The 23,918-nt window shown below is 39.4% G+C and overlaps 1 protein-coding gene across 4 annotated transcripts in view; it reads right to left on the reverse strand.

Annotated features, from left to right (window-relative positions):
* Window positions 1-23,918, reverse strand: part of Dock11 (dedicator of cytokinesis 11) — a 197,578-nt gene that overhangs the window by 78,208 nt on the left and 95,452 nt on the right. For all 4 annotated transcript variants that reach the window (XM_042702479.1, XM_042702477.1, XM_042702478.1 and 1 more), the window contains 8 exons: window positions 22,625-22,701; window positions 19,218-19,402; window positions 19,057-19,122; window positions 16,783-16,875; window positions 13,870-13,993; window positions 7,696-7,817; window positions 7,151-7,237; window positions 5,106-5,195 (listed from right to left, as the gene is read on the reverse strand). In XM_042702479.1, coding sequence (XP_042558413.1) covers window positions 5,106-5,195; window positions 7,151-7,237; window positions 7,696-7,817; window positions 13,870-13,993; window positions 16,783-16,875; window positions 19,057-19,122; window positions 19,218-19,402; window positions 22,625-22,701 — 844 coding nt within the window. The remainder of the gene's footprint in view (window positions 1-5,105; window positions 5,196-7,150; window positions 7,238-7,695; window positions 7,818-13,869; window positions 13,994-16,782; window positions 16,876-19,056; window positions 19,123-19,217; window positions 19,403-22,624; window positions 22,702-23,918) is intronic.

A 23,918-nucleotide genomic window follows, 5' to 3' on the forward strand; every position in this document is an offset into this window, starting at 1 on the left:
AGGCTTATCCTGCTAAATGTCAATAGTGCCAGAGTTGAGCAAGCCTGGCCTGGGGAATTAGTAAGTTCAAGTGACATACTATCCAGCCTACATTTTCAGCTTGTGTCTATCCTATTCTTTCTTGTGTCTACACTAATCTATCTGACATTGTCCTACCTGTGTGCCATTATTCAGATTTTAGAAAATCCTAGCTATCCTTCCAAGACAAGTTCAAACCTCTACTCCAGTGAAACCATTTATTTTCTCATTCAAGAAAGGCGCATTGAACATACTTCCAGTATTCAAACATATCAAAAAGAAGACACTATGCTAAGCACCAGTGCCCACACTACAATCCTAGCTACTCAGAAGGCTGAGATATGAGAATGAAGGTTCAGAGGCAGCCCAGGCAGAAGAGTCTGTGAGACTCTTATCTCCAATTAACTGCCAAAAAAAAGCTAGAAATGGAGGTATAGCTCAAGTGGTAGAGTGTCAGCTGGTGAGCAAGAAAATCTAGTGAGAGCTCAAGGCCCTGCTACAAGTCTGGCAGACAGACAGACAGGCAGGCAGGCAGACAGGCAGGCAGATAGGAAGGCAGACAGACAGACAGACAGACAGACAGAGACACAGACGCACAGACACACAGACACAGGCACACTAAAACTAAATCACTTCAGTGTAAACAGAAAATGGTATGGCAGTGGCATCTACAAAATTCATAAAGGATGAATAACTGAGCTACAGTGGGAGAAAATATTAGGTAAGGCTCCAGGGAGGAGGCAAATCAGGGACTAGGCAAGATGATGGCATGGAGAAAGAGACAGGCATTCCATGCAGGAAGGATCTCCCTGCTACCAGTATTGCTTCTATTTAATTTATTCTCAACGTAGCAGCCAGAATGTTCTTTTTGAAATGCAAATTGGATAATGCCATCTTTTCCTGTTCAAAACAAAACAAACACCATAAGCAAAGAGCTATCATCAGCTTCCCTTACCTACGCATGTACTCAAACTTGCTCAGCTCTTGGCAACAAACACCCCTCCACTACGTGCTGTACTCCAGCTATGCTGTCTTTTCTTCTGTCCTGCAAACACACCAGTGAAAGATATTTACACCTACCACTGCATTCTATCATCACCCATGGCTGTCTTCTCCTGTTTCTTTTCAGCTCAAAATGACAGTGTCATTATATGGCTCATGCCTATACTCTTAGCTACTAAGGGGGCTGAGATCTGAGGATCATAGTTCAAAGCCTGCTTGGGCAGAAAAGTCCCTGAGAATTTTATCTTCATTTAGCTACTAGAAAACCAGAAGTGGAGCTGTGGCTCAAAGTTGTAGAGTGCTGGACTTGAGCAAGAAAATCTCAGGGACAGTACTGAGGCTCTGAGTTCAAGTCCCATGACCAACAACAATTCTTTTTGGGGGGGTCAGGTCATGGGGCCTGAACTCTTGGCCTGGGCGCTGTCCCTCAGCTCTTTACCTCAAGGCTAGCACTCTACCACTTGAGCCACAGCACCACTTCCGGCTTTTTTCTCTGCTTATGTGGTGCTGAGGAATCGAACCCAGGGCCTCATGTATGCAAGGCAAGCGCTCTACCACTGAGCCACCTTCCCAGCCCCCATCAACAATTTTAAAAGACAGTGTTTCAGACAGCTTTCCATGACAAGTCTGTCTAGAATGTACTCCTGGTCCTTTGAAATCCCGTGAACTGAGTCTATTTTCCTTCCAGCATTCACTTCTACCTGAAGTTACTCATATCTTTATAATCTATCTAAACATCAACGATAGCAGCTATGTTGTTTGAAATGTTTCCTATTATACTTCCATCACTCAAAACAATGTTTGGCCTATAGTAGGTTCTCAATAAGTAAATGGTGAATGGCTGAATAAGCAAACAAGAAAACAAAGGGTAAGATGAAGATAGAAGCCCGCTAGTCCACACTAGGTCTTCAGTGCACTGGAACTTCTATACTTGGACACATTCAACATTCAATCACATAAGAGACTATCTGTATTTTTACATACTGTCAATTAACTTGTCTGCTCTGTTTCTTCATTTAGGTTGTAATCGCTGTATGGACAATGACTGTAATTATTCTTCTTTGAAGTCTCACAGTAGGTAGGAAAACAGTAAATACATAACAACAGCTCTACAAACAGATGTTAAACGAATGGATATAACAATGTCATTTATAGGGACAACAGATAGCAAAGGTTGCTAGAAAGATCCCAGGACTGAGTCAAGAAACATGTCACAGGCCTGGCTCAGTTTTTCTAACACTAGTTGAGTGACTCTAAAGGCAAGTCACCCACACTTGGGCTTCAGTTTCTTTATCTGTAAAAAGAAATGTCTAGAACCCGTTTCAGCACTAACATTTTGTAAACAAACTAACAACAACAAAAATCCCAAAACTTGGCTATTTCTGAGGTTACATGGCATTTCACTCACTGCCGCTAGAGGGCAGGCATAGGTAATATAAATATAAAAAATTCCACACCCTTAAAGATACCAATAAGAGAACTCTTCTTTCTTTCTTTCTTTCTTTCTTTCTTTCTTTCTTTCTTTCTTTCTTTCTTTCTTTCTTTCTTTCTTTCTTTCTTTCTTTCCTTCCTTCCTTCCTTTCCTTCCTCCTCCTCCTCCTCCTCCTCCTCCTACTTCTTTGCTTCCTCTCCCTCTTTTCTTCATTTGAAGAATACTAGTCCTGCCAGGGGCCAGAGGCTCATGCCTGTAATATTAGCATCTCAGGAGGTTTGAGGATCATGATTTAAAACTAGCCAGGCCAGAAAGTCCATGAGACTCTGATCTTCAGTTAACCACTACAAAGTCAAAAGTGGAACTGTAGGTCAAGTAGTAGAGCCTTGAGTTTAAAGGCTCAAGAAAAGCACCCAAGCCCTGAATTCAAGCCCAGGACAGGCATTAAAAAAAAAAGAATGCTAATCCTGTTCCATATCACTCTCAGAACTTTTACTATGTTTCCCCACTTGATGAAAAAGCAATGACTTTAACACACAAAGCATGAGGAGCTCTCCTACCTAAGGACAAGATTGGAAAGTTAGATAACCATTATGCTTCTTAATGAAAATTAAGGCCAACAGCCACCATTGATAGACAGTCCCTTTTCATCTCCTCTTGAGCTATGTATGATATATAGATATATGATTGGCAGAATAATACCTTAAAATTAACATCAAATTATGTTATTCAGATGTGAAAGTGTGATTCAAGTAATAAATCATCAGCCTTGAGTGAAAAAGCAAAGGGACAGTGTCACTACCCTGAGTTCAAGCCTCAGTAGTAGTGTGTGTGTGCACGCGTATGCACATACACACACACACACACATACACACACACACACACACACACACAATCACAAAATTATGTCATTCTACTAGCCAAAGCCCTAAGACTTCCTATTGCACTTTGAGTAAGTGCTAACTTCTCATCTTGGCCTCATGGGCCTTACCTGATAGCACCCCAACTGACCTTCCAAGGTCTTTCCTTATCACTCTGCACAGCAGCCAAACTGGAATTCTTGCTGCTCCTTGAACATACCTAGCTAGGCTTCTCAAGGCCTTTGTGCTTGCTGTTCCCAGCTTATCCCCAGAAATGCAAGAGGCTCACTTTGTTTCTGCTAGGCCTCTGCTCAAATGTCACTTTAACAGAAACATGTCTGACCTCTTTAAACAGCAACTCCTTTTCATTTTATTCTAGTTTACCGTTTGTTTTTTAGTATAGTACTTAATACTACCTGGTATGACATAGATATTCATTTCTATGTTTATTGTGTGTCTTCATAAGAAATTAAGCACCTTGACAATAGGGATACTGGGGCTTTTTTTTTTTTTTTTTACGTCTAATAAGATTCCCAATGCCTACTTCATAGAAAGCACTCTATAAATAGGTGTGTCATGAATGATTACCATAACAAACATTCTCCCACTCAACCCTCACAAGCATCTGCACGATGAATAGTTCTGTTAATCTTAATGTGTGACTAAATGAATCTCAATTCAATGAAGAAATAAAGGACTTGGAGAAGGTAAGTAACATGGGCAAGATCAATCACAGAGCTACTGCCATATCTGGGACACAAAGTTGGTTTATGATCCTAGAACCTTACACTTAATTTCATTTTATTTATCTCTATGAAAGAAATGAACATGTTTGTTTCTTGAAAACTATCACTAAGGCCAGGAGCAGATGGCTTACACCTGTAATCCTAATTACAGGGAAGACTGGGACTTGAGGATCGCAATTCAAAGTCAGCCCTGTCCATGAAACTCCTACCTCAAATAACTACCAAAAAAGCTGTGGCTGAAGACATAGAGCATTATCCTTGAGCAAAAAAGCTTAGGGACAGTTCCCAGGCCCTGAGTTTGAGCTCCAGGACCAGCACACACACACATACACACACACACACACACACACACACACACACACACACACACACACACACACACACACACACACACACACACACACACACACACACACACACATCACAAAGTGACAGCATATGTCCAATATATAGAGGCCTTGTTTAAAATAAAAATAAAATAATGATAAAAATGAAATGAAATAAAAATTTTTCAGTTTTCCCATGGCTATCCTACTAAAGGAGCAACAGAAGAAGTTGTAGGTTCTCTATACATCTGATCATGTGTGGTATTCTTTAAAGCTTTTCCCTTTTCCTTTGTCTCTTTAGTTTTTTCCACAGTCTTTCACTCATGGACACAGAAAGCATTTCAAGTCTTATTCTAAGCAAAAAGTGTCTGTGTTCTTCCTGGACCTCTCCCACAGCATTCTCCACCTTAAGTGAACAGTTGGCAGAGAAAGCAAAGATCTGAAAAATCAATTTCTACAACTGAAATACACATTTCTAAGAGCTTTTTTTCAAACGCATCATGTTGAATACTGGCTATAACGTTTTCCTCCTAATGTAGCAACTCCATGTCTGCTTTAAAACAGCCACTTGATGGAAAAGTAGATAATAGAAAGTGCTCTCCTGAGGATACTCAGCCCAAAGTATTTCCAAGGGCTTGTCTGATTCTTTTTTCCACATCAAAATGAGGTAGCAGAAAGACATGAAAAACCAACCTTTCACAGAAAGCTGCTGTTCATTTACCTTTAAATATTTAATGAGCTCCCCTGGAACTTCTTTGGAACCTGACTGAATCAGCTGGCAATGATGGAAGAATTTGTGCACATGCAGATCCTAGAACACAGATGGAAAGAGCCATATGAAATGAGATCTGATTCATTATTCTAAAACACAGGCTCCCCTCCCCCCACATCTTGTCAATCTAACCTTCCTGGCATGCTAAAGCCTGGACTCTGGCTCCAGCAACCAACCTATGTGTCCATGTCCCAAACAGTAAAGCCAGGTGAATCTGGCATGTACCTAAGCACATCGGAGACCACAATGTATCCTCAACCCCTAAGCATTCATTGAATTCCTTTTCCCACTGGTGTGCTCTATGAAGTTGGGTTGCCTCTCCATTTTACTGAAATAAGCAGGAACACATCTCTGAAATTATGGGTTAAGAAAAGGTAGCAGCAGGAAGTTACCAGGACAATAGTCTCAAGCATTTAATTCCCAACGTTACCACGGAATTCTGTGGTGAGTCCAGATGTCTCATATGGAATCCATATACACCACTTTTGTGAACAGCTTGTATAATAGGTGGTGCAAGAATGAAATGGGAATCTTGAATTATTACTGTGTGAGCTTGGGAAAGTCTCATAACCTGACTAGGCCTTAATTTCTTTACCTATAAAATGGGGATGATATCTCTCTAATATGTGGAATCTAGAACTAAAAGATATAAATACACACAGAGAGAAAGAGAAAGAGAGAGAGAGACAGAGAGAGAGAGAAGAAAGTGAACATGATTATAACTGTGAGAGTATTTAGAGTGTGGGGGAAGGGAGAGGGTAAGAGATGGATGGAGGGTGAATAATATCAAAATACCTGGTATCCATGTATGAAGATAGCATAAGGAAACTTGCTAAAAGCTGTCAAATAATAGAAATGTAAGAGGGGCATGGAAAGAGAGAACAACAGAGGGGGTTAATTGTGAACCACAGTGAAAGCCCTCTGTGCAATTAATATACATTAAAGAAAATGAATGACAAGAATGGGCTTTGTTGGGACTAGTTACAGTGGGAGGTGGAAGGTGAATAAAGAGGGTGAATGAGAGGAAATGTGATCAAGCCCTTCATATGTATGCATAAAAATAGAAAAGAAAATGTGCTGAAATAGTTTTAAGAAGGGGAAGGGGCAACAGAGGGAGTGAGCTTGATTAGGGAACATTGTATGCATATATGAAAGTAAACAATGGGAAAACATCTACTTTTACATCAACAGCAAATATAAATAAAAATAAAATATCAAAACAATGAAACTCCCTTGTATAACAATATATGCTAACAAAAATGTTAAAAGCGATGAGATTATAAGAGGAAAAAAAAATGGAGGATGATAGCCTTCACGGGCCTTTTCTTTTAGCATTTTGTGAGGCTCAAATCAGTTAGTGAGCAAAGAAGGATTTTGTAATTCGAGAATAATACAAAACATATGCTACAATGAAGTTATTATTAGTGAGAAAATCCTGTAGGCTACAATTTCCCTAAGGTTGTAGCAATCAAGGTAGTCCATTTTGGCTGGGCACTGGTAGCTTACACCTGTAATCATAGCTACTCAGGAGGCTGAGATCTGAGGATCATGGTTCAAAGCCAGCCCGGGCAGGAAAGTCCACGAGACTCTTATCTGCAATAAACCACTAGAAAACCAGAAATGGCGCTGTGGCTCAAGTGGTAGAGCGCTCGCCTTGAGCTGAAGAGCTGAGGGACAGTGCCCAAGCCCAGAGTTCAAGCCCAACAACCGACAAAATAAAACAAAACAAAATAATATATATATATTCCATTTTAATGAAGAAATGTACTTGAGAGTGAAACTCTAAGAAGTAAACTCATTGAACAATTAACTGACAAGTTTAACAAAAATGAGTGTCAGAAAGCTAAAACACAGTTTGAATGGAGAGGGGCAAGTGGATGCATGGTGGGAGGAGAATACATGAATGGAAAAGGAAACTTGGGGCAAATACAGTCATTACATTAAAAAACACATGCTGGAGTATTCAAACTGACATAACTCATAAAACAACTTACTTGAGTATAAATAGTAGACTCTAAATGGCTTTTAATCTTCAACAAAGGTTTTGCACCATCTACCCACTTAATATCTGCATTTGATTGCTGTGAATAGAAAATACACACACTTTTTATACCATAGCAATGGATAGTTAGCAATATACAGCACCTTTTTGCATTTTAACATTTTTCAGAAATGAATGTATTAGAGTCATACATTAGAATAAATAGGTCCTAAGTAATTTTAAATTTCCAATAATTTTCAGACTGATATTTCCATAAATTATGACCAAAATTACTTAAATAAGTGGATTTTTTAAATGATGCACAAAACTCAAGGCTGAGTTTTAAAAGTTACTAGAATCAGCAGATGTCAAATTATTTTATCAAGCTGCTATAAACTCTAAACACAGACTTTTCATAATGGACTTTATTGTAGATGAGTACCAGCCCTTCAGAACCCCTTTTCATAGCATTGTCCTGAGCCATCAACTAGACCAATAGAATTATACTTTTTAAACATTAACTTATGATCACTTCAACACATGCAGAGATTTTCCTACCCTTCTTGATTCTGCATCATTCAGATTCAAGTAGCCTGGAGGAAGATTGGCTGAAACTGGCAGCTGTTGTTCAAATGTGATGATTCTACCATCCTTCAGCAAAGGCACCCAGGCAAAACCAACTGCCAAGACAATAATCAACCATAAAAAATGAAATTTTCAATGCAATTAGCTACACGAATATCTGACTGCTGAGCAGTGGAGTTTCCAGGGATCTGTATGTGGGAGCCCAGGTGTTGGGCAAATATGTATGGGGAAGGAACAATACTTTTGGACGGTTTCCTAGTCCTAGCCCAACCACTAAGCAAGCTTGTTTACTCCTTCCCTTGCCAATAAAAGTGAGAGCAACAACAGTCTTTCTGTCTAAAAGAGTTGCCAGATCATAGTGAGATAATATATGAAAACAGGTGAAAACTTAAAATGTGCATCAATTGCTTTATCATGTTATGGGATCTCTCTCTCTCTCTCTCTCTGTTCGCATGCAGGTCCTAGGGCTAGAACTTGGGGGCCTGGAAACTGTCCATGAGGCTAGTGCTCTACCACTTGAGCCACAGCTCTACAACTTGCTTTTTTGCTGGCTAATTGGAGATAAGAGTCTCAGGGACCTTCCTGCCTCAGTTAGCTTTGAATTGCGATACTCACATCTTAGCCTACTGAGTAGCTAGGATTACTGAGTAGCTAGATATGAGCCACTAGCACCTAGCCAAGGGCAGGCTTTGAACTGTGATCCTCAGATCTGTCTCCCGGGCAGCTAGGGTTACAGTATCCAACTAGGGGATCATTTTGGGTTGACTTACTTTATAAGGTTCGGGTTTTTTAAAAAAAAATCTATCCTTTCACTAAAAGTACACAATCTTTTCTTTTCTTTTCTTTTTTTATTGTGAAAATACTGTACAGAGGGGTTACAATTATATGGGCAAGATAATGAGTACATTTCTTATCAAGCATTGTAGCCTCCTCCTTTGTTTCCCCTTCCCATCCCATCCTCCCCCACCCCCCCACCCAACCCTCCCCCCCCAACAAAGTTGTAAAGTTCATTTTCGACATAACAACTTGTACATCTCATTGTTGCAATGGGTCCACCTGTATCCCTATTTAAATGATTTGTTTTTTCCCTTCCCCTCCACAAATTATACCAACATCAAATACAGTGAAAGCAGGGGTTATACTGTGGGGGAGGGACATACAAAGCAACAAAGAAATAATCTTATAAATGTGTTAGAAACAAGCGCATGAAAGAAAAAAAAACACTTGAATACATATCTTAGGATTCATTTCCCTAATATCAACTTAACTGACCTTTTCTGCTTGACTCAGACATACACTAGATATTGCAAATAAGGGAAACCATGGGACCTATGTTTCTTTGGGCCTGGCTTATAAAAGTACACAATCTTATAGCTGAGACTGTCTCAGAGAGCAATCACATATCCCCAAATTTCAGACTATGGAAAATTAAGGTCTTAAGTCAAGGTTATATTCTATATTTATACAGAGCACTAGGCATAATTTTTTAGATGGGCAGATTTCCTTGATCGTGGGATGAGGAGGTAGAGTTGGATTATTAAGCCAGACCACAGTGTTTATGACTTGACTCCACTAGAGACTTTACCCAATCTCTATGTTTCTTAACAGTTCTACCCCCAAAGGAAAGTTTTGGCTTGCAATTAGAAAACTCATCATGTTGTAGCTAAAAAAGCCAGAGCCATCTGTGTTACTGAGCAGTGTCAGTATTTCCATTATAGAGATTACTCTGGGTTTCAAGTGTTTATAACTCATCTGTAAAAAAGCTTGCTCTGAACTGAATTTTGGCAAATGAGAGAGGGTGTTGGCTAGAAAGCACTTTGCAAAGCCATTGCTTTCTGATTCTTTAAAATTCTTTGTATGAGTGCCTGCACACGTGTGTGTGTGTGTGTGCATGCGTGCATGTGTTTGTGTATGTTTATACTGTGAAACCAGAAATCAACACAAATCTGGTTAGAATGTTTTCATTTATGTGTTTAATTTGGCAAATGTAATTCTTAAAAGACGGCCAAAACATTGCTTTCTCTGAGTAAAGTTTTTCTCAGACTCTCCAACATGACTAAAGTGCTCTGTGCCAGTGTGACCTCAGAAATGAGTTTACCCAGGCTTTTATTTAACAAACAAACAAACAAACAACAACAACAAGAACAAATGAGTGCCAGTGGCCCTAGCTACTCAGAAGACTGAGATCTGAAGCTCATGGTTCAAAGCCAGGCCTGGTCTGTGAGATTTATAAGTCCAATTAACCGTCAAAAGTCCAGAAGTGGAGCTGTGGGCTCAAGTGGTAGAGTGTCAGTTTTGAGTTTGAACCCCAGTACTAGCACAACAATAAGAACAGAGAAAACAACAATGAGCAGAAGAACCACTAGAAATGAGTCTATCAATGTAGTTAAGTTGAAAAATTGACCAATGAGGAAAGATTTCTAGCCCAGAAACTAGGAAAATGTGTTACTTATTCTTAGATAACAAGGTTTTCTTCATAAAAATTTTGATTGAGATAGATTTCAGATATAATTTCTCCAATCAAAGGATACAATTGAATGGTTTTCAGTATGTCTGCAACTGGGTCTCCATTTGTAACACCATGAAACCGCAAAACATTTTTATCATCCCCCAGCGAAATATCATAGCCCTGAGCAGTCACTTCCCATTCCCTCCTTCCCCAGTGCTAGCAAATACAAGTCCACTAGCTATCGCTTAGGTAGCATTGTTGCACAGTAAACGTTCAGATCATGGCCAAGTGTGTATACTAATCAAAATGCATACAGAGCACTCAGAAATCACGAATGTACAGTATCAAGCATGCCATCTGGCTCAAAGGTAGGAAGCCACTTAAAGGATGAGGAATTAAAACTGATGAATGGCATGAAGAGTAACCATCTCATGCTTCCCTGATCACCTTGCCCACATGTAATATTTGCATAAGGAAGCCAGAATTTGTCATTCAGGAAGTACCCACTGCCATGGTTTGTAATTGTTTTGCCTGCTTTCTTCTCAATTCTCCATGTCTCTGCCCTTACAAACTGCAGTTTTTCAGAATAAGACAACACTATCTACATGGGAACTTGTTCCTATTTAGCCCTATTGCCTGCTCACCATTACTCAGAGGTCTCACTAGCAACTCAAACTCAACATTGGTCTCAAACTTAACATGCTAATAATTTTGCTACTAAGAATATCTTCTAGCTAGGCATCAGTGGCTCACACCTGTAATCCTAGTTACCCAGGAAGCTGAGATCTGAGGATTGAGGTTCAAAGCCAGCTGAGGCAAGAAAGTCCATGAGACTCAGAAAAAGCCTAAGTCGCGCTGTGGCTCAAGTGGGAGAACACTAGCCTTGAGCACAAAGAGGCTCAGGCAGAGAGCCCAGGCACTGAGTTCAAGCCCTAGGATGGGGGAAAAAACAATATCTTCTTTTTGATCACCCAGTTTTGGCCCTTCAGTGTTTACTTTGAACCATGTATCTAGTAGTGAGTTGTATATCAAGTCCAACAGATATCCTTTGGAATCCACAGGAGATTGACTGGTTCTAAGACCTCTTCATCAATACCAAAATCTATGGATGCCCAAGTCCCTTATATAAAATGGGTTCATATTTGCATGCAGTTTACACACATCTTCCTGTACACTTCAAATCACCTCTTCATTACTGGTGATACCTAATATATTGCAAATGCTATATAAATTTAGTTTTACTGAATTGTTCAGGAGATAATGGCAAGGAAAAACACCTGTACATATTCACTATAGATATATTTACAAAAATATTTTCAATGCACACTCATTTGAATATATTAATGAGGAACCCACAGATATTGAGGGAATGTATCCTTTTTTCTGTATTTCCCCCTTTTCCTCTGTCTCCTGATAATATCATAGTATGATTCTTTTCTTTTGCTAGACTTTATAAATAGCTCACGCCTGTAATCCTAGCTACTCAGGAGGCTGAGATCTGAGGATCACAGTTCAAAGCCAGCCTGGGCAGTTAAGTGTGTGAGACTCTTATCTCCAATAAACCAGCAGAAAAACCGGAAGTGGCTCTGTGGCTCAAGCAGTAGAGCATTCACCTTGTGCTGAAGAGCGCAGGGACAGCGCCCAAGCCCAGAGTGTAAGCCCCATGACCAACAACAACAACAAAAACTCCCTAATTGCTCTTCCTTCCATTCTTCCTGTTCAACTTACCCTGTCTTTTATCTCGCTACCTGATTCCTTTTCTCAAAACAGCTCTTACTAGTCTTCGTAATCCTTCAATAGTTCCATATTAGTGACAGTATAAAATCAATGCCATCACCTGCCTTGCATGCTTCCTACAATCTGATGCCTCCATCTCAACTTGACATTCTATGATGCCCTTCTCATCATCTCATGCTCCAGTTTTGATGAACAACTTATAGTTCTCTGTCCATACCTCTCAACACTCCAACATTTTACAAGCTCTTCCTTCACCCCAGAATCCCACACCTACCGATCATCACTGCATTATCAAGCTCCACCATACTCTTCCAGATTTTACTCAAATACCATCTCTTCCTGGAAGTCTTCCTTGATTTCCAGCTACTTGTCCCTAGACCAGCTGAATAACTAGCTCCTCTCTGAACTCACATAGCATGACTTTCTCAGTCATCAGCACTATCTTGTATTAGAATTGTATACATAATACATAATACTCATTTTTCATAGTAGATACGTTCACTGAGGATCTGTGTTGCATTCTTTATTCTCCATAATGGCTATTACAGTATCCTATACAAATAAACACATAGAAATATTTTCTGAAATGAGTGAACAAATGAATGAATCACCCAGGCTGGCCTGAACTGCATCCCAGGGCATCCTAACAATTCATAAAGCAGGTATGACATAGGCTACATTCACCAGCCTTCCATCTTCTCCCAAGGCTATTTCCCACTGGCTATCTAAAGCTTTGCTGAAATGGAACCAGGACTCCGTGCTGCTACTAAAGCTTATTCAATTTCATTAAATCTGTTCTCTTCTTATTAGAATTAGGCAACTCCCAGCCTCCCCCCGGCTCACAGATGTCCTTGGTTCTGGGCTCACTTCCCTCTTCCTCAATAAGCAGAACTGAAAATTTTGGTTGCTGGGCAATTTTATACAAAAGAGATAACAATACAGTATCATAATATGAGTTCCTTTCTGAGAACAGCAATATTACTTTATGTTGCTTATATTAGTTTAAGCATACTGGCAAGCATTTATTTGGACAATAATATTGGTTATAGGGCTGGGAAGGTGTCTCAGTGGTAGAGCACTTGCCTTGCATGCCTGAGGCCCTGGGTTCTATTCCTCAGCACCACATAAGCAAAAAGAAAAAAGCCGGAAGTGGCGCTGTGGCTCAAGTGGTAGAGCGCTAGCCTTGAGCTGAAGAGCTGAGGGACAGCGCCCAGGCCCAGAGTTCAGGCCCCACGACCGAATCCATAATAATAATAATAATAATATTGGTTATAAAGATAATAAAATCAACATATAATTCATCTTTTGCCAATAAACATTTCTTAGATGGGTCTTGCTATGTTGCCCAGGCTGGTCTCAAATTTCTAGGCTCACACAATCCTCCTGCTCAGCCCCTCAAATAGCTGGAACTAACTACAAGTATGTACCTCTGTAATTGATTTACCAATGCACTTTTACTTTTTATTCAAGAGGAAAAATGGTATACAGCTTGATGAGAATATGTATGACAATCCCATTTAAAATAGCTACAGGAAGAGACATTTAAGGAGCATACAGAGCTAGGTGCTGATGGCTCACGTCTGTAATTCTAGCTACTTAGGGGGTTAAGGTCTGAGGATCTGGGTTTGGAGCAGCCCAGGCAGGAAAGTCCATAAGACATCTCCACTTACCACCCCCAAATCCAGAAGTGGGGAGGCATGGCTCAAGTGGTAGAGTGCCAGTCTTGAGAAAAAAAGCTAAAGGACAGTGCCTAGACCCTGAAATTGAGCCCTAGTACCAGCATGTACAAAAGCATGTGCATACATATACTTAACACATGCACAGGCAGGTGTGTGTGCACACATACACGTGAATGTGCGCACGTGCGCACACACACACACACACACCTAAAAAGAGCATGTGGCTCTGGGTTTATGACTCAAGACTACAAAAGCAAATAAGGAAACAAACAGTATACATACCTGGAGTTTCAACTGTGTCCTGTTTTTTGGTTGTTCCCTTTGTGTTAATTTCACAACTTACATGATAAAAAGTGAAAAGCAAATGATGTTTAGGATGCAGGTGAATGGGAAGTTCAATTTTAATCTGAAATGGCAGAAAAGTTATACATAGCATTTTGTTTTCCTTTGTTTTAATTATCAAGCTGGACTGTTAGACATGTAATTCAGTTTCATCATACTGTTCCAAAATACCTCCTAAATAGCAGGCCAAGTGGCCAAATAAGGAGATTCCAAATGCTTTCCTGGTCAGTTTCAATTTGACAACAATATTCTGCTGGATTATGAGGGCTGATTCAGTACTTTTACTTGAGACTAATGAATTCTCTGACTTCAAGTTTGCAGCAGAATATTTCTAAATCTCTAGAGTAAAAATCACATTCTCACATCTCAGGGATATTGTGTAACCCAAATTGAACCAATGAAGATAATCCAGGGCTGGCAGAGAGGCTCAAGTGGTAAAGTGCCGGCTTAGTAAGTGCAAGGCTTTGATTTCAAACCCTAGTACCACCAAAAAAAACCCCTAAATTACATTAATACAATTCATTTACAGTATGTACTGAATTTGGAAAGTTACATTCCTAAACTGTTTTTTTTGTACGAAAAATTAAGACCTTACAAATAAACTTCCAAAAAGTCACTATATGTGGTATGTACAAATTATAGTTCAAATACATTCCTCTGGTAGCATAATACAACTTTAATCTTGCATAAATAGATAAAAACTTAACTTTTGCATAAAAAGATAAAACAAAGCTGGGCATTGGTGGCTCATGCCCGTAATCCTACGTTCTCAGGAAGCTGAGATCTGAGGATTATGGTTTGAAGCCAGCCTGGGCAGAAAAGTCCATGAGTCTCTTATCTCTAGTTAACCCTTCAAAAGCTGGAAGTGGAGATGGGGACAAACAAGTCGTTTAAGGATTCAGGTGGACCTGTTGCAACAATGAGAAGTACAAAATGTCATGTCAAAACCAGCTTTACAATGTCGGTGGGGGGGGGGGAGGGGGGGTATGATTGGGTGGGGGGGAGGGGGGAGGCTGGGAAGGGAGGTGAAGGGTAAACAAAGGAGGAGGCTGCAATGCATTATCCTGACCATGTAATTGTAACCCCTCTGTACAGTATGTTCTCAAATAAAATAAAATTAAATTAAAAAAAAAAAAAAAAAGCTGGAAGTGGATCTGTGGTTCCAGTGGTAGAATGTTAGCCTTGAGCAAAAAAAAAAAAAAAAAAAGCTAGGGACAGTGCCCAGACTCTAAGTTCAGTCCCCAGGCTTAGTGTGTGCGCGTGCACGTGCACGCGCGCACACACACACACACACAGATAAAAATGATCATCTATTACTCCAGTATTTATAATTAATGCTTTGAATAGAGTATCTTATGTAATTTTCTAATCAGAAACCAACTGTTCATAATATTCCCTGAAAGTGTATAAGAAACAAATCACAAATTAATAGACAATGTACATGTACTTATCTGTCTTTTTTATGGTGCCAGTCCTGGGGCTTGAACTCAGGGCCTAGACCCTGGCCCTGAGTTCTTTTGCTCAAGGATAGTGCTCTACCACTCGAGCCACACCTCCATGTATATGCACTTATCCATACAGATACTCAAGTTTCACCTTTTCTTTCTTGGTTAATACATAGAAAGTGATTTTTTTAAAAAAGCTCTATTCATTTCAGGCATCCAAAAAACAATGTGGATTATTAACTATATGATCTAGTTTCTGCCCTGAGTAGCATTGGTTATAGAGATGCACATATTAAACCAAAACCAAAAACAAACCAGTTGGTAATGGACATCTGGTCCAATTATTTCTCAGATGAGCCATGGTTTTGGTGTTATGACTAAGATCTGTTATAGGTATATTCACAGCATCCAGACCATCTGGATATCTAATGCTCTGCTGCACGTAAATATGGACATATTCCCTCCCTGAGTAGAAAAAATACAAAGTACCACTACCTCTCTCCCCATCTCCCAAGAAATGAGGGACATTGGATTGAGAAAGCAACGAGTAACGTTTATGGCTGGGGTTTAAGGACTTCCCAGGTGAACCTGGAGAAGTCATGACAGAAGGGAGGATGATGTCAGGTCAAGCCAGGAATGGAGAATATGAGGACTAAGATGCAGAAACCGCAGAGCGTACTGGCCTGGAATGCCAATTCAGGTTCCATGGAACCATGTATGAATCAAAAGCAGGTTATAGATTTAGATAAATACATACAGGGTAGAAATGTCTGGAATGGAGACACACTGGGAAGTGTAGAGATACAGGATAGAGAAACTATAAGAAATAAATAGAGACAGGGCCCAAAAGACTCAGGAGGGAGAACAGAGGCCAAGATAGGAGACTACCTACTCCTCTTTACCTGCTTCCCACTGAGATGAGATGGGCAGCCAGGGGGATTCTATGGCACAGGTGTGTAGCTGTGTCTTTCAAAGAATTTCCCTTTCAAGCAGGCTGTTCCAGTCTACTGCATAAAACCCCAAAGGGAAAGAGCTAGAGGGGCTTTGAAAACAGATCTTCTTTCTTATTTTAAAGCCATAGAAATGGAGAGTCAACAAGAGGAAATGACTTTCTCGGTGTCACACAGATGCAGCCAAGGGGGTGAGAACCCTACTGCTACTCTGATGTCTCTGATGTTTTTTCCTACCTTGTTATTGCAACTCAGAGAGGCCTTTACATTTGTGGGCAAATCTTTCACTGTCAGCGAAGGGCACCAAGCAAGTAGTGGCCTGTAGATGTGACATTTTTCTGCTTTCATGAAACAAAACATTCAGAGATTGCAAGTGCAGATAAAAAATGGAAATAATTTGAAGAGAAAAAGAATAGCAACCACTGCATTTTATAAATATTGGATGATAGGGATTTTACCTCATCGTAGAACTCTGGATTTTGGTTGTGATGTGAGACAACAGCATATGCATTTGTGGTAAAAACAGACCCTGCAGGTTTTCCATAAATGCACTGCAAAAAAAAAGAAACACAGTCACCACTCCAAATGTGGAATCCTCTTAGCTCTCCCCTAACCCCCTTCACCCTGGCCTGTAAGTTCTGAATCGTTTTCACAGTCACTCCACATGCCATTTTTGATAGTGCCTAACTTGGCTGTACAATGCTTATGAACTTCTGGCCATCAAAGCAATGCAATTCCCAACTCGTTGACGATACGTAGCTAAACGCGTCTTTATCATTTGGAAGGGACATCCTTTTAGACTAGGCCTATAGGGAGAAGAGTTAAAACACACACACACACACACACACACACACACACACACACACACACACACACACACACACACACACACACACACACACACACACACACACACACACACACACACACACACACACACACACACACACACCCAAAATCCAGCAGAAGCATTCATGGCCCAAAATGTCTATCTACAGATAAGGTTACTAAGTCTCTTATATTTTTAAATGTGGCATTTGATGCCTCCCCCTTTTTTTCAAAATCACTGGCTTTATGTTATACTAATAAAATAAATGCAAAGCTTTCTATGGTTCCATGGAATGTCCTGAATTCAGTTATATGTAAGCTTTTCACTTCCACTGGCCCAATAAACTCAAGGATGAATATGGAGTGACTGAACATGCCAACGTACTCACTGCCTCACTGATACTCCACAGTGAGCCTCTAGGCCAGTTAAGGAATGAAACTGAGACTCCATATGAATGCATAGCCAACTCTCTGAAATATAGCTACTAAAGCCATTTTCAAGAGCTGCTGAGAGGTAACCTAAGAATCTCTAAGCACACAAAAGGATATTACACAGAGGAAAAGGAAGAGTGGTTCTCATCTCTACTGAGGGGAACTTCAGGAAAAAATGTACTACATTTGAGTCAGCTAATCTTTAAGCTTTTCTGTGAAAAAAGAAAAAAACACAGCTATCTTCAAAGGATGGGCTATGAAATGTTGAAAAGTTTAGTCAGGGACAGTCTCTTTCTCTAGGGGATTTGTAGAAGTCTAGGTACCCTTTTGTCTGATCTAGCTGAGCCTAAGCTCAAGCTAGAAGCAAGTAGCCAGATAAATACTTTATGATGGCCACATATTCTCTGAATTCCTTTCCAAGTCTCTGATTAATGGGCTAAAGAGCAAAAAAGTAAAAACCAATGATAAAGAGAAAACTGTAAAGGCACTGTGATATGACCAGTATATAAGCATTGCTATATCAATCTCAGCATAGATAACACAGATTTTGCTTTGCAAAGACTGCAAATTCAAGTTTGGAGGCAGCATTTGGCCAGCCCTGGAATGGAAGTCATATCTCAGATCAAAGCAGTCATGCTGTGCTTCTGTCAGCTCAAAAAGCCTGTTCAGGTTTCAAGGAGAAAGGAGTTTATGGTCTCCTGAAGATACCATTATAAACTATCAAGTGATTTTTTAAAAATGACATTGTGGCTGAGATCTGAGTATTGTCAATTCAAAGTGGAAACATCAAAACCTGCTATGTAAAGTTTATCCATCTTGGGGAGAGGGCCAGTGCTGAGGATGAAACCATAGTTCCATCCATATTAAATTAAGTGTTCACACTAAGCTAAATCCCTGGCCCAAGTTTACACACACACACACACACACACACACACACACACATAAGGATAGTGCTCTACGTATACATATATATATGTAATATGTCTATGTATGTATGTGTGTGTATTTATATATACATACATACATAAATACTCTCTCACACACACACATATATATTCCCATCTCGTTTTGCTATACATTAACATTTAAACTAACACAGTTCATGTTTTGTTTTCTTCTTTTTGTGCTGGTCCTGGGGCTTGAACTCAGGATTGGGCACTGTCCCTGAGCTTTTGTGTTCAAGGCCAGTGCTCTACCACTTAAGCCATAGCTTTACTTCCAGCTTTTTGTTTTTGTCAGTTAAAAGAAGATAAGAATCTCATGATTTTTCCTCTGGGCTGGCTTTGGACCATGATCCTCAGATCTCAGGCTCTTGAGTAGCTAGGATTACAGGCATGAGTCATTGGTGCCCAACCCATTTTCTGATATTTGTAAACAAATTAAATTTAGAGCATGACACCATTAAGCACCCAAATCGCCATCTATCTACTATCATTACCAAAACTGTCACTTTATCAATGTCGGAAACAAACCTTTAGTGAGCAAGCATCACTTTCATCTGAATCTCGGAATTCCACACAGACCGCAATGTTCCTTGCCTATAATGACAAACCATCCAAAATGAGTCACACATGAGGGAGAAGATGCTATGTCGCATTTTATCCTTCAAAAATGTATACTTAATACTGCTTACCTTGGCAAATGTTTTCTGGCTATCGTATTTTAATTGCAAGGGATAGACATACAGATGGTTTTTGTAAATAGTAAATGGATAACAATATTTTGTCATTTCTGGAACAAACTCTTCTATCTCCACAGTAATATTTTGACAATTCTTTTCAAAAGGCTTCAGGGGCACATATGAAGAAGTAATACAATCTATAGCAGAAAAAAAATAAATAAGCCAAGAGTGTAGAACTGAACAATTCTTACCACATTCCCATATTTATAAAAATATACATGGAACATGTTTTCAGAATGATTTAGAAACGTAATCCTTAGTAGGTGACAAAAAGTCAAACAACCACTTAAAGAGCCCAAAAGGACACGAAGGAATAGTGAAGGAATAGTCTGATGCTGACTTGTGGAGCCCTTCACACCAGACGTGGATAGAGATTTCATTCGAGTGACTTGCCAACTATAACACATCATAATTTTGACGAATGTAAACTCTATGCTTTCTCTCCTGTGGCTGCAAGTTAGCTTTCACTGCAAATTTTTATGGGTATCAGGAAAAGAAGTAATGGTAAATTTATGCTTCCACTTAGTTCATGGAGAGTCACTTTTAAAGTTAACTTGGTGCAGGTGCAAATTTTCACCAAAGAAATAATGGAAGCCTTTTGAAACTATAGCTCTTATGAGGTGTTACCAATAATAAATTCAATACTCCCAAGTGTGAATAATAGAAAGCCTCTGAGAAGTTCAGCAGCATGTGCTACTAGAATAGCCACTGGTGTAAAGATTATGCTTATACCTAGGGCTGCAAGACTGTGTGCCCTTACTGCAGAGACATGGTGATGGATATGGAAGACCCAGGATGAACTGGACCTAAGGACACAGTATTTTTGTTGGGTTTGTCTTTGATTACTGAAGTCATTATAATTATAATAAAACATCTGGAGTATAGAATAAATTTACTCAGTTGTAATTACCTAGAGATTACTATTAACACTCTGATTTCGTCTAGTCATGTTTCCTCCTCCTCCTCTTCACCTCTCCTCTCCCCTTCTCACTGTCTCTGGCTGTGTCTCTCTGCAATACTGGGGTTTGAACTCAGAGCCTCAGGCTTGTTAGGCAGGTGTTCTACCACCGAGCCATCCATCTATTTTTAGCTTTGATTGGTTTCAGCTTGGCTTTTATCTCCTGCCTAGGCCTACACCTGGATCACGATCTGCCATATTTTATACTTCCTGCTGTAGCTGGGATGACAAGCACAAGCCACCATCCCGAGGGTCTTCTTTTGTGATGGAGTCTTGCAAACTTTTTTGGCCTGGGTTGGCCTAGAGTCACAATCCTATGTCTTCAGCCTCTCAAGTAGCTGAGATGACAGTCATGTCACTGTGCCATGGCTACTGCTCCTAGTGTTCTTTCTATGAATCTTTTTATGTAGTATGTCTCATACTGTATGTACAAAAACCTAACCGTGAGTTTTTGACAATTTATTGAGTATACATTTTCAGTGGCTGCATAAAGTTCATAGTATTTTGCCAAAATTGCTTTAATCACCATGACCTTGCTCAATTCTGCTTGATTCCAACTCTCATAATATCATTAGGAAGAAGAATATCTATATGCATAAACTCTTGTCAGTACTTCAAATTATTTCTTTAGGAAAGAATCATTCATTGTATATTTTTTCTGGTCCTAGGGCTTGAATTCTGGGCTTGGGCACTCTCCCTGAACTTTTGTGCTCAAGACTAGCACTCTACCACTTGAGCCACACCTCCACTTCTGGCTTTTTGGTGGTTAATTGGACATGAAAGTCTCATGGGTTTTCCTGCTAAGACTGCCTTTAATTGTGACCCTCAGATTTTATCTTCCTGGGCAGGATTTCAGGTCTAAGCCACTGGTGCTTGGCTCCACTGTACTTTTAGATGTTTCAAAGTATGAACCAAAGGCCAATGCCTGCTTATAATCCTTTGGTGACTTGTCTTTGCACTTAAATAAAATAAAAAGGTTTTAGGGCACTACCATGGTCTATACAATTCTCTGTATGACCTAATAATTTCAACTTTATCTTATTGCTTCTATCTCTCTCTGTACTAAAGCCACATTGACTTCCTTTTGGTTCATATAAACCAAGCTTCCTCCCACCTCAAGGCATTTATAACATACATGACCTAGACTGTACAGTCACACTTACCACACGTTGGCTCTTTCTCCTCTTTTTATTTCTTGAGCTTGAGAGAGGCCTTCCATGACCACCTTTGTAAAGTAGCCCACCCCTTTTATAAGCAGAGATCCCTTGTTTGCTTGTTTACTATCTGTTGTTTCTTTTAGATTTTAAATTGCACACATTTAAAACATCTAGTTGGTACTCAATAAATGGATAGGATCTCAAAATTCAGATACCTTAGTTACAGAAACTTATTAATATCTATACCCAAATTATATTCCCATTCGTGCTAGGTGATGGTATATAGTCACACTTGACCAGAATTAGATAATCCCTTTGCTTTATTTTATTTTAGATTTTGGTGAGGGATAAAACCCAGAACATTATACCATGTAATCTACCACTAAGCTACAACCCTAACCTAAGAGCTCCCCTTTAAACATTTTTCTAAATTTGATCAATAAGCAAAAGCATCTTGTTATAATTTGCATTACTGGCATGATTACTGAGATTGAATCTTTGTCAAATATTTCCTAGCCACTTCATTATATCCCTTAGAAACTTTCTTTTATTTTTGGTCTTCTGTCCAGTTTTCTTCTGGGATCCTAGAATCTACTCCTTAGGCAAGAAATTCTCTTCCTTTGTCATCTCTTAGTTGATACAAAGAAACTTATCCAAGGCAAAAAGAATAGAAACTAAAAGCGCATACCCACAACAGAAGCTGTATTTGAAACATATGATAAAATCAACTTGCTTTCTATCTGTATTCACCATGCATATTGGATTGAGTAGTTTCTCCCCCTAAATTCACATTCACCTGTAATTTCTGAATGTGACTTTATTTGGAAATAAAGTATGATAAGTTCATACTTAATTAGGACTGACCCTAAATCCAATGACTTGTGCCCTTATAAAAAGGACACAGAGGGAAGAAGACCATATGATGAATGTGGTACACAATGGAATGATGCAGCTATAAGCTATGGGATGCCAAAATAGCCAGGTGTTGCTAGAAGCTGGAAGGAAACAAGGAACCTAGAGCATTCAGAAGAAGCATGGCTCTGCCAATACCTTGATGTTGGATTTCTAATTTTCAGAACTGTAGAACAATATATTTCTGTAGTCTTAAACCATGGAATTTATAATACTTTGTTGTGGCAGTCTTGGGAAACTAATATACTGTGTAAACCTCAAGAAAACTATCGAAAGATAAACACCTAAGAGCCAAGCATAACTTTCAAGGTTTGTTTGCAATGCATTCTTACTTGATAAATCCATAGGTACACACTCCACTGTGATATTTAGCTGCCCCGGAATAATCTGCAATTTGGTCTTTTCTGGCCTAGACATAAAGTAAGAATAGTTTAGGGTTAAAATTTGTGAGAGTTTACATACATTGGTTACAGTATATACAAACTATTTTTTATTTTATTTTTTTGCAACACTAGGGTTTTGAATTTAGTGCCTTATGCTTATTAGACAGGTGCTCTCCTGCTGAGTCATGCATCTAGTCCTTTTTTTAAAAAACTCTTCGTTACTTTTGAAATAGGGTCTCACTTTCTGCCTAGGCACAAGTCTAGACCGCAATCTGCCTATTTTATCCTGTTGTAGCTAGGATAACTCTTGTACCTGACTGCTCCCAGCAACTGTTGAAAAGGGAGCTAATGAACTGTTTTGCCTAGGCTGGCCTCAAACAATGACCCTCCAAATCTCAGTGTTGTGAATAACCAGAATTACAGGAATACAAGTGTGAGCCACTGGCACTTGGCTAGCAAGCTTAAATTTTTTTTGCTACAATATTGTAATTTGAATTCTGGGCCTCGTGTTCTTGCTCAGCTTTTTATTTGCTCACAACTCCACTTCTGCCTTTTTGCTGGCTAACTGGAGATAAGAGTTTCACAGAAAATGGAAAGACTTGGAAAAAATTATACTAAGTGAAGTAAGCCAGGCCCAAAGAAACATAGGTCCCATGGTTTCCCTTATTTGCAATATCTAGTATATGTCTGAGTAACGCAGAAAAGGTCAGATAAGGTGATGTTAGGGAAATGAAACCTAACATACGTATTCAAATGTTTTTTTTCTTTCTTGAGATTGTTTCTAACACATTTATAAGATTATTTCTTTGTTGCTTTGTATGTCCCTCCCCCACAGTATAACCCCTGCTTTCACTGTTTAAAAAAAAAAAAAAAAGAGTTTCACAGATTTGCTCCTGTGGGCTGGCTTCAAATCAAGATTCTCAGATCTAAGCTTCCTGAGTAGCTGGGATTATAGGTATGAGTCACTGGAGCCCAGCCACAAGCTTACATTTTTGTTTAAACATACCTAGAATTCATCATTTTCAGAAATGGATAATTTATATATTACATTTATTTATTTGCTTATTATTTCTTTATTTACATATATTTTTTGCCAGCCCTGGGGCTTGAACTCAAGGCCTAGGCAATGTCCCTGAGCTTCTTTTGCTCAAGACTAGCACTCTACCGCTTGAGCCACAGCACTACTTCTGGTTTTTTCTATGTGGTACATGGAATTGAACCCAGGGCTTCATGGATGCTATGC

This window comes from Dipodomys spectabilis, unplaced genomic scaffold (genome assembly GCF_019054845.1).
Source record: "Dipodomys spectabilis isolate Male_0828 unplaced genomic scaffold, ASM1905484v1 ptg000325l, whole genome shotgun sequence".
NCBI lineage: Eukaryota > Metazoa > Chordata > Mammalia > Rodentia > Heteromyidae > Dipodomys > Dipodomys spectabilis.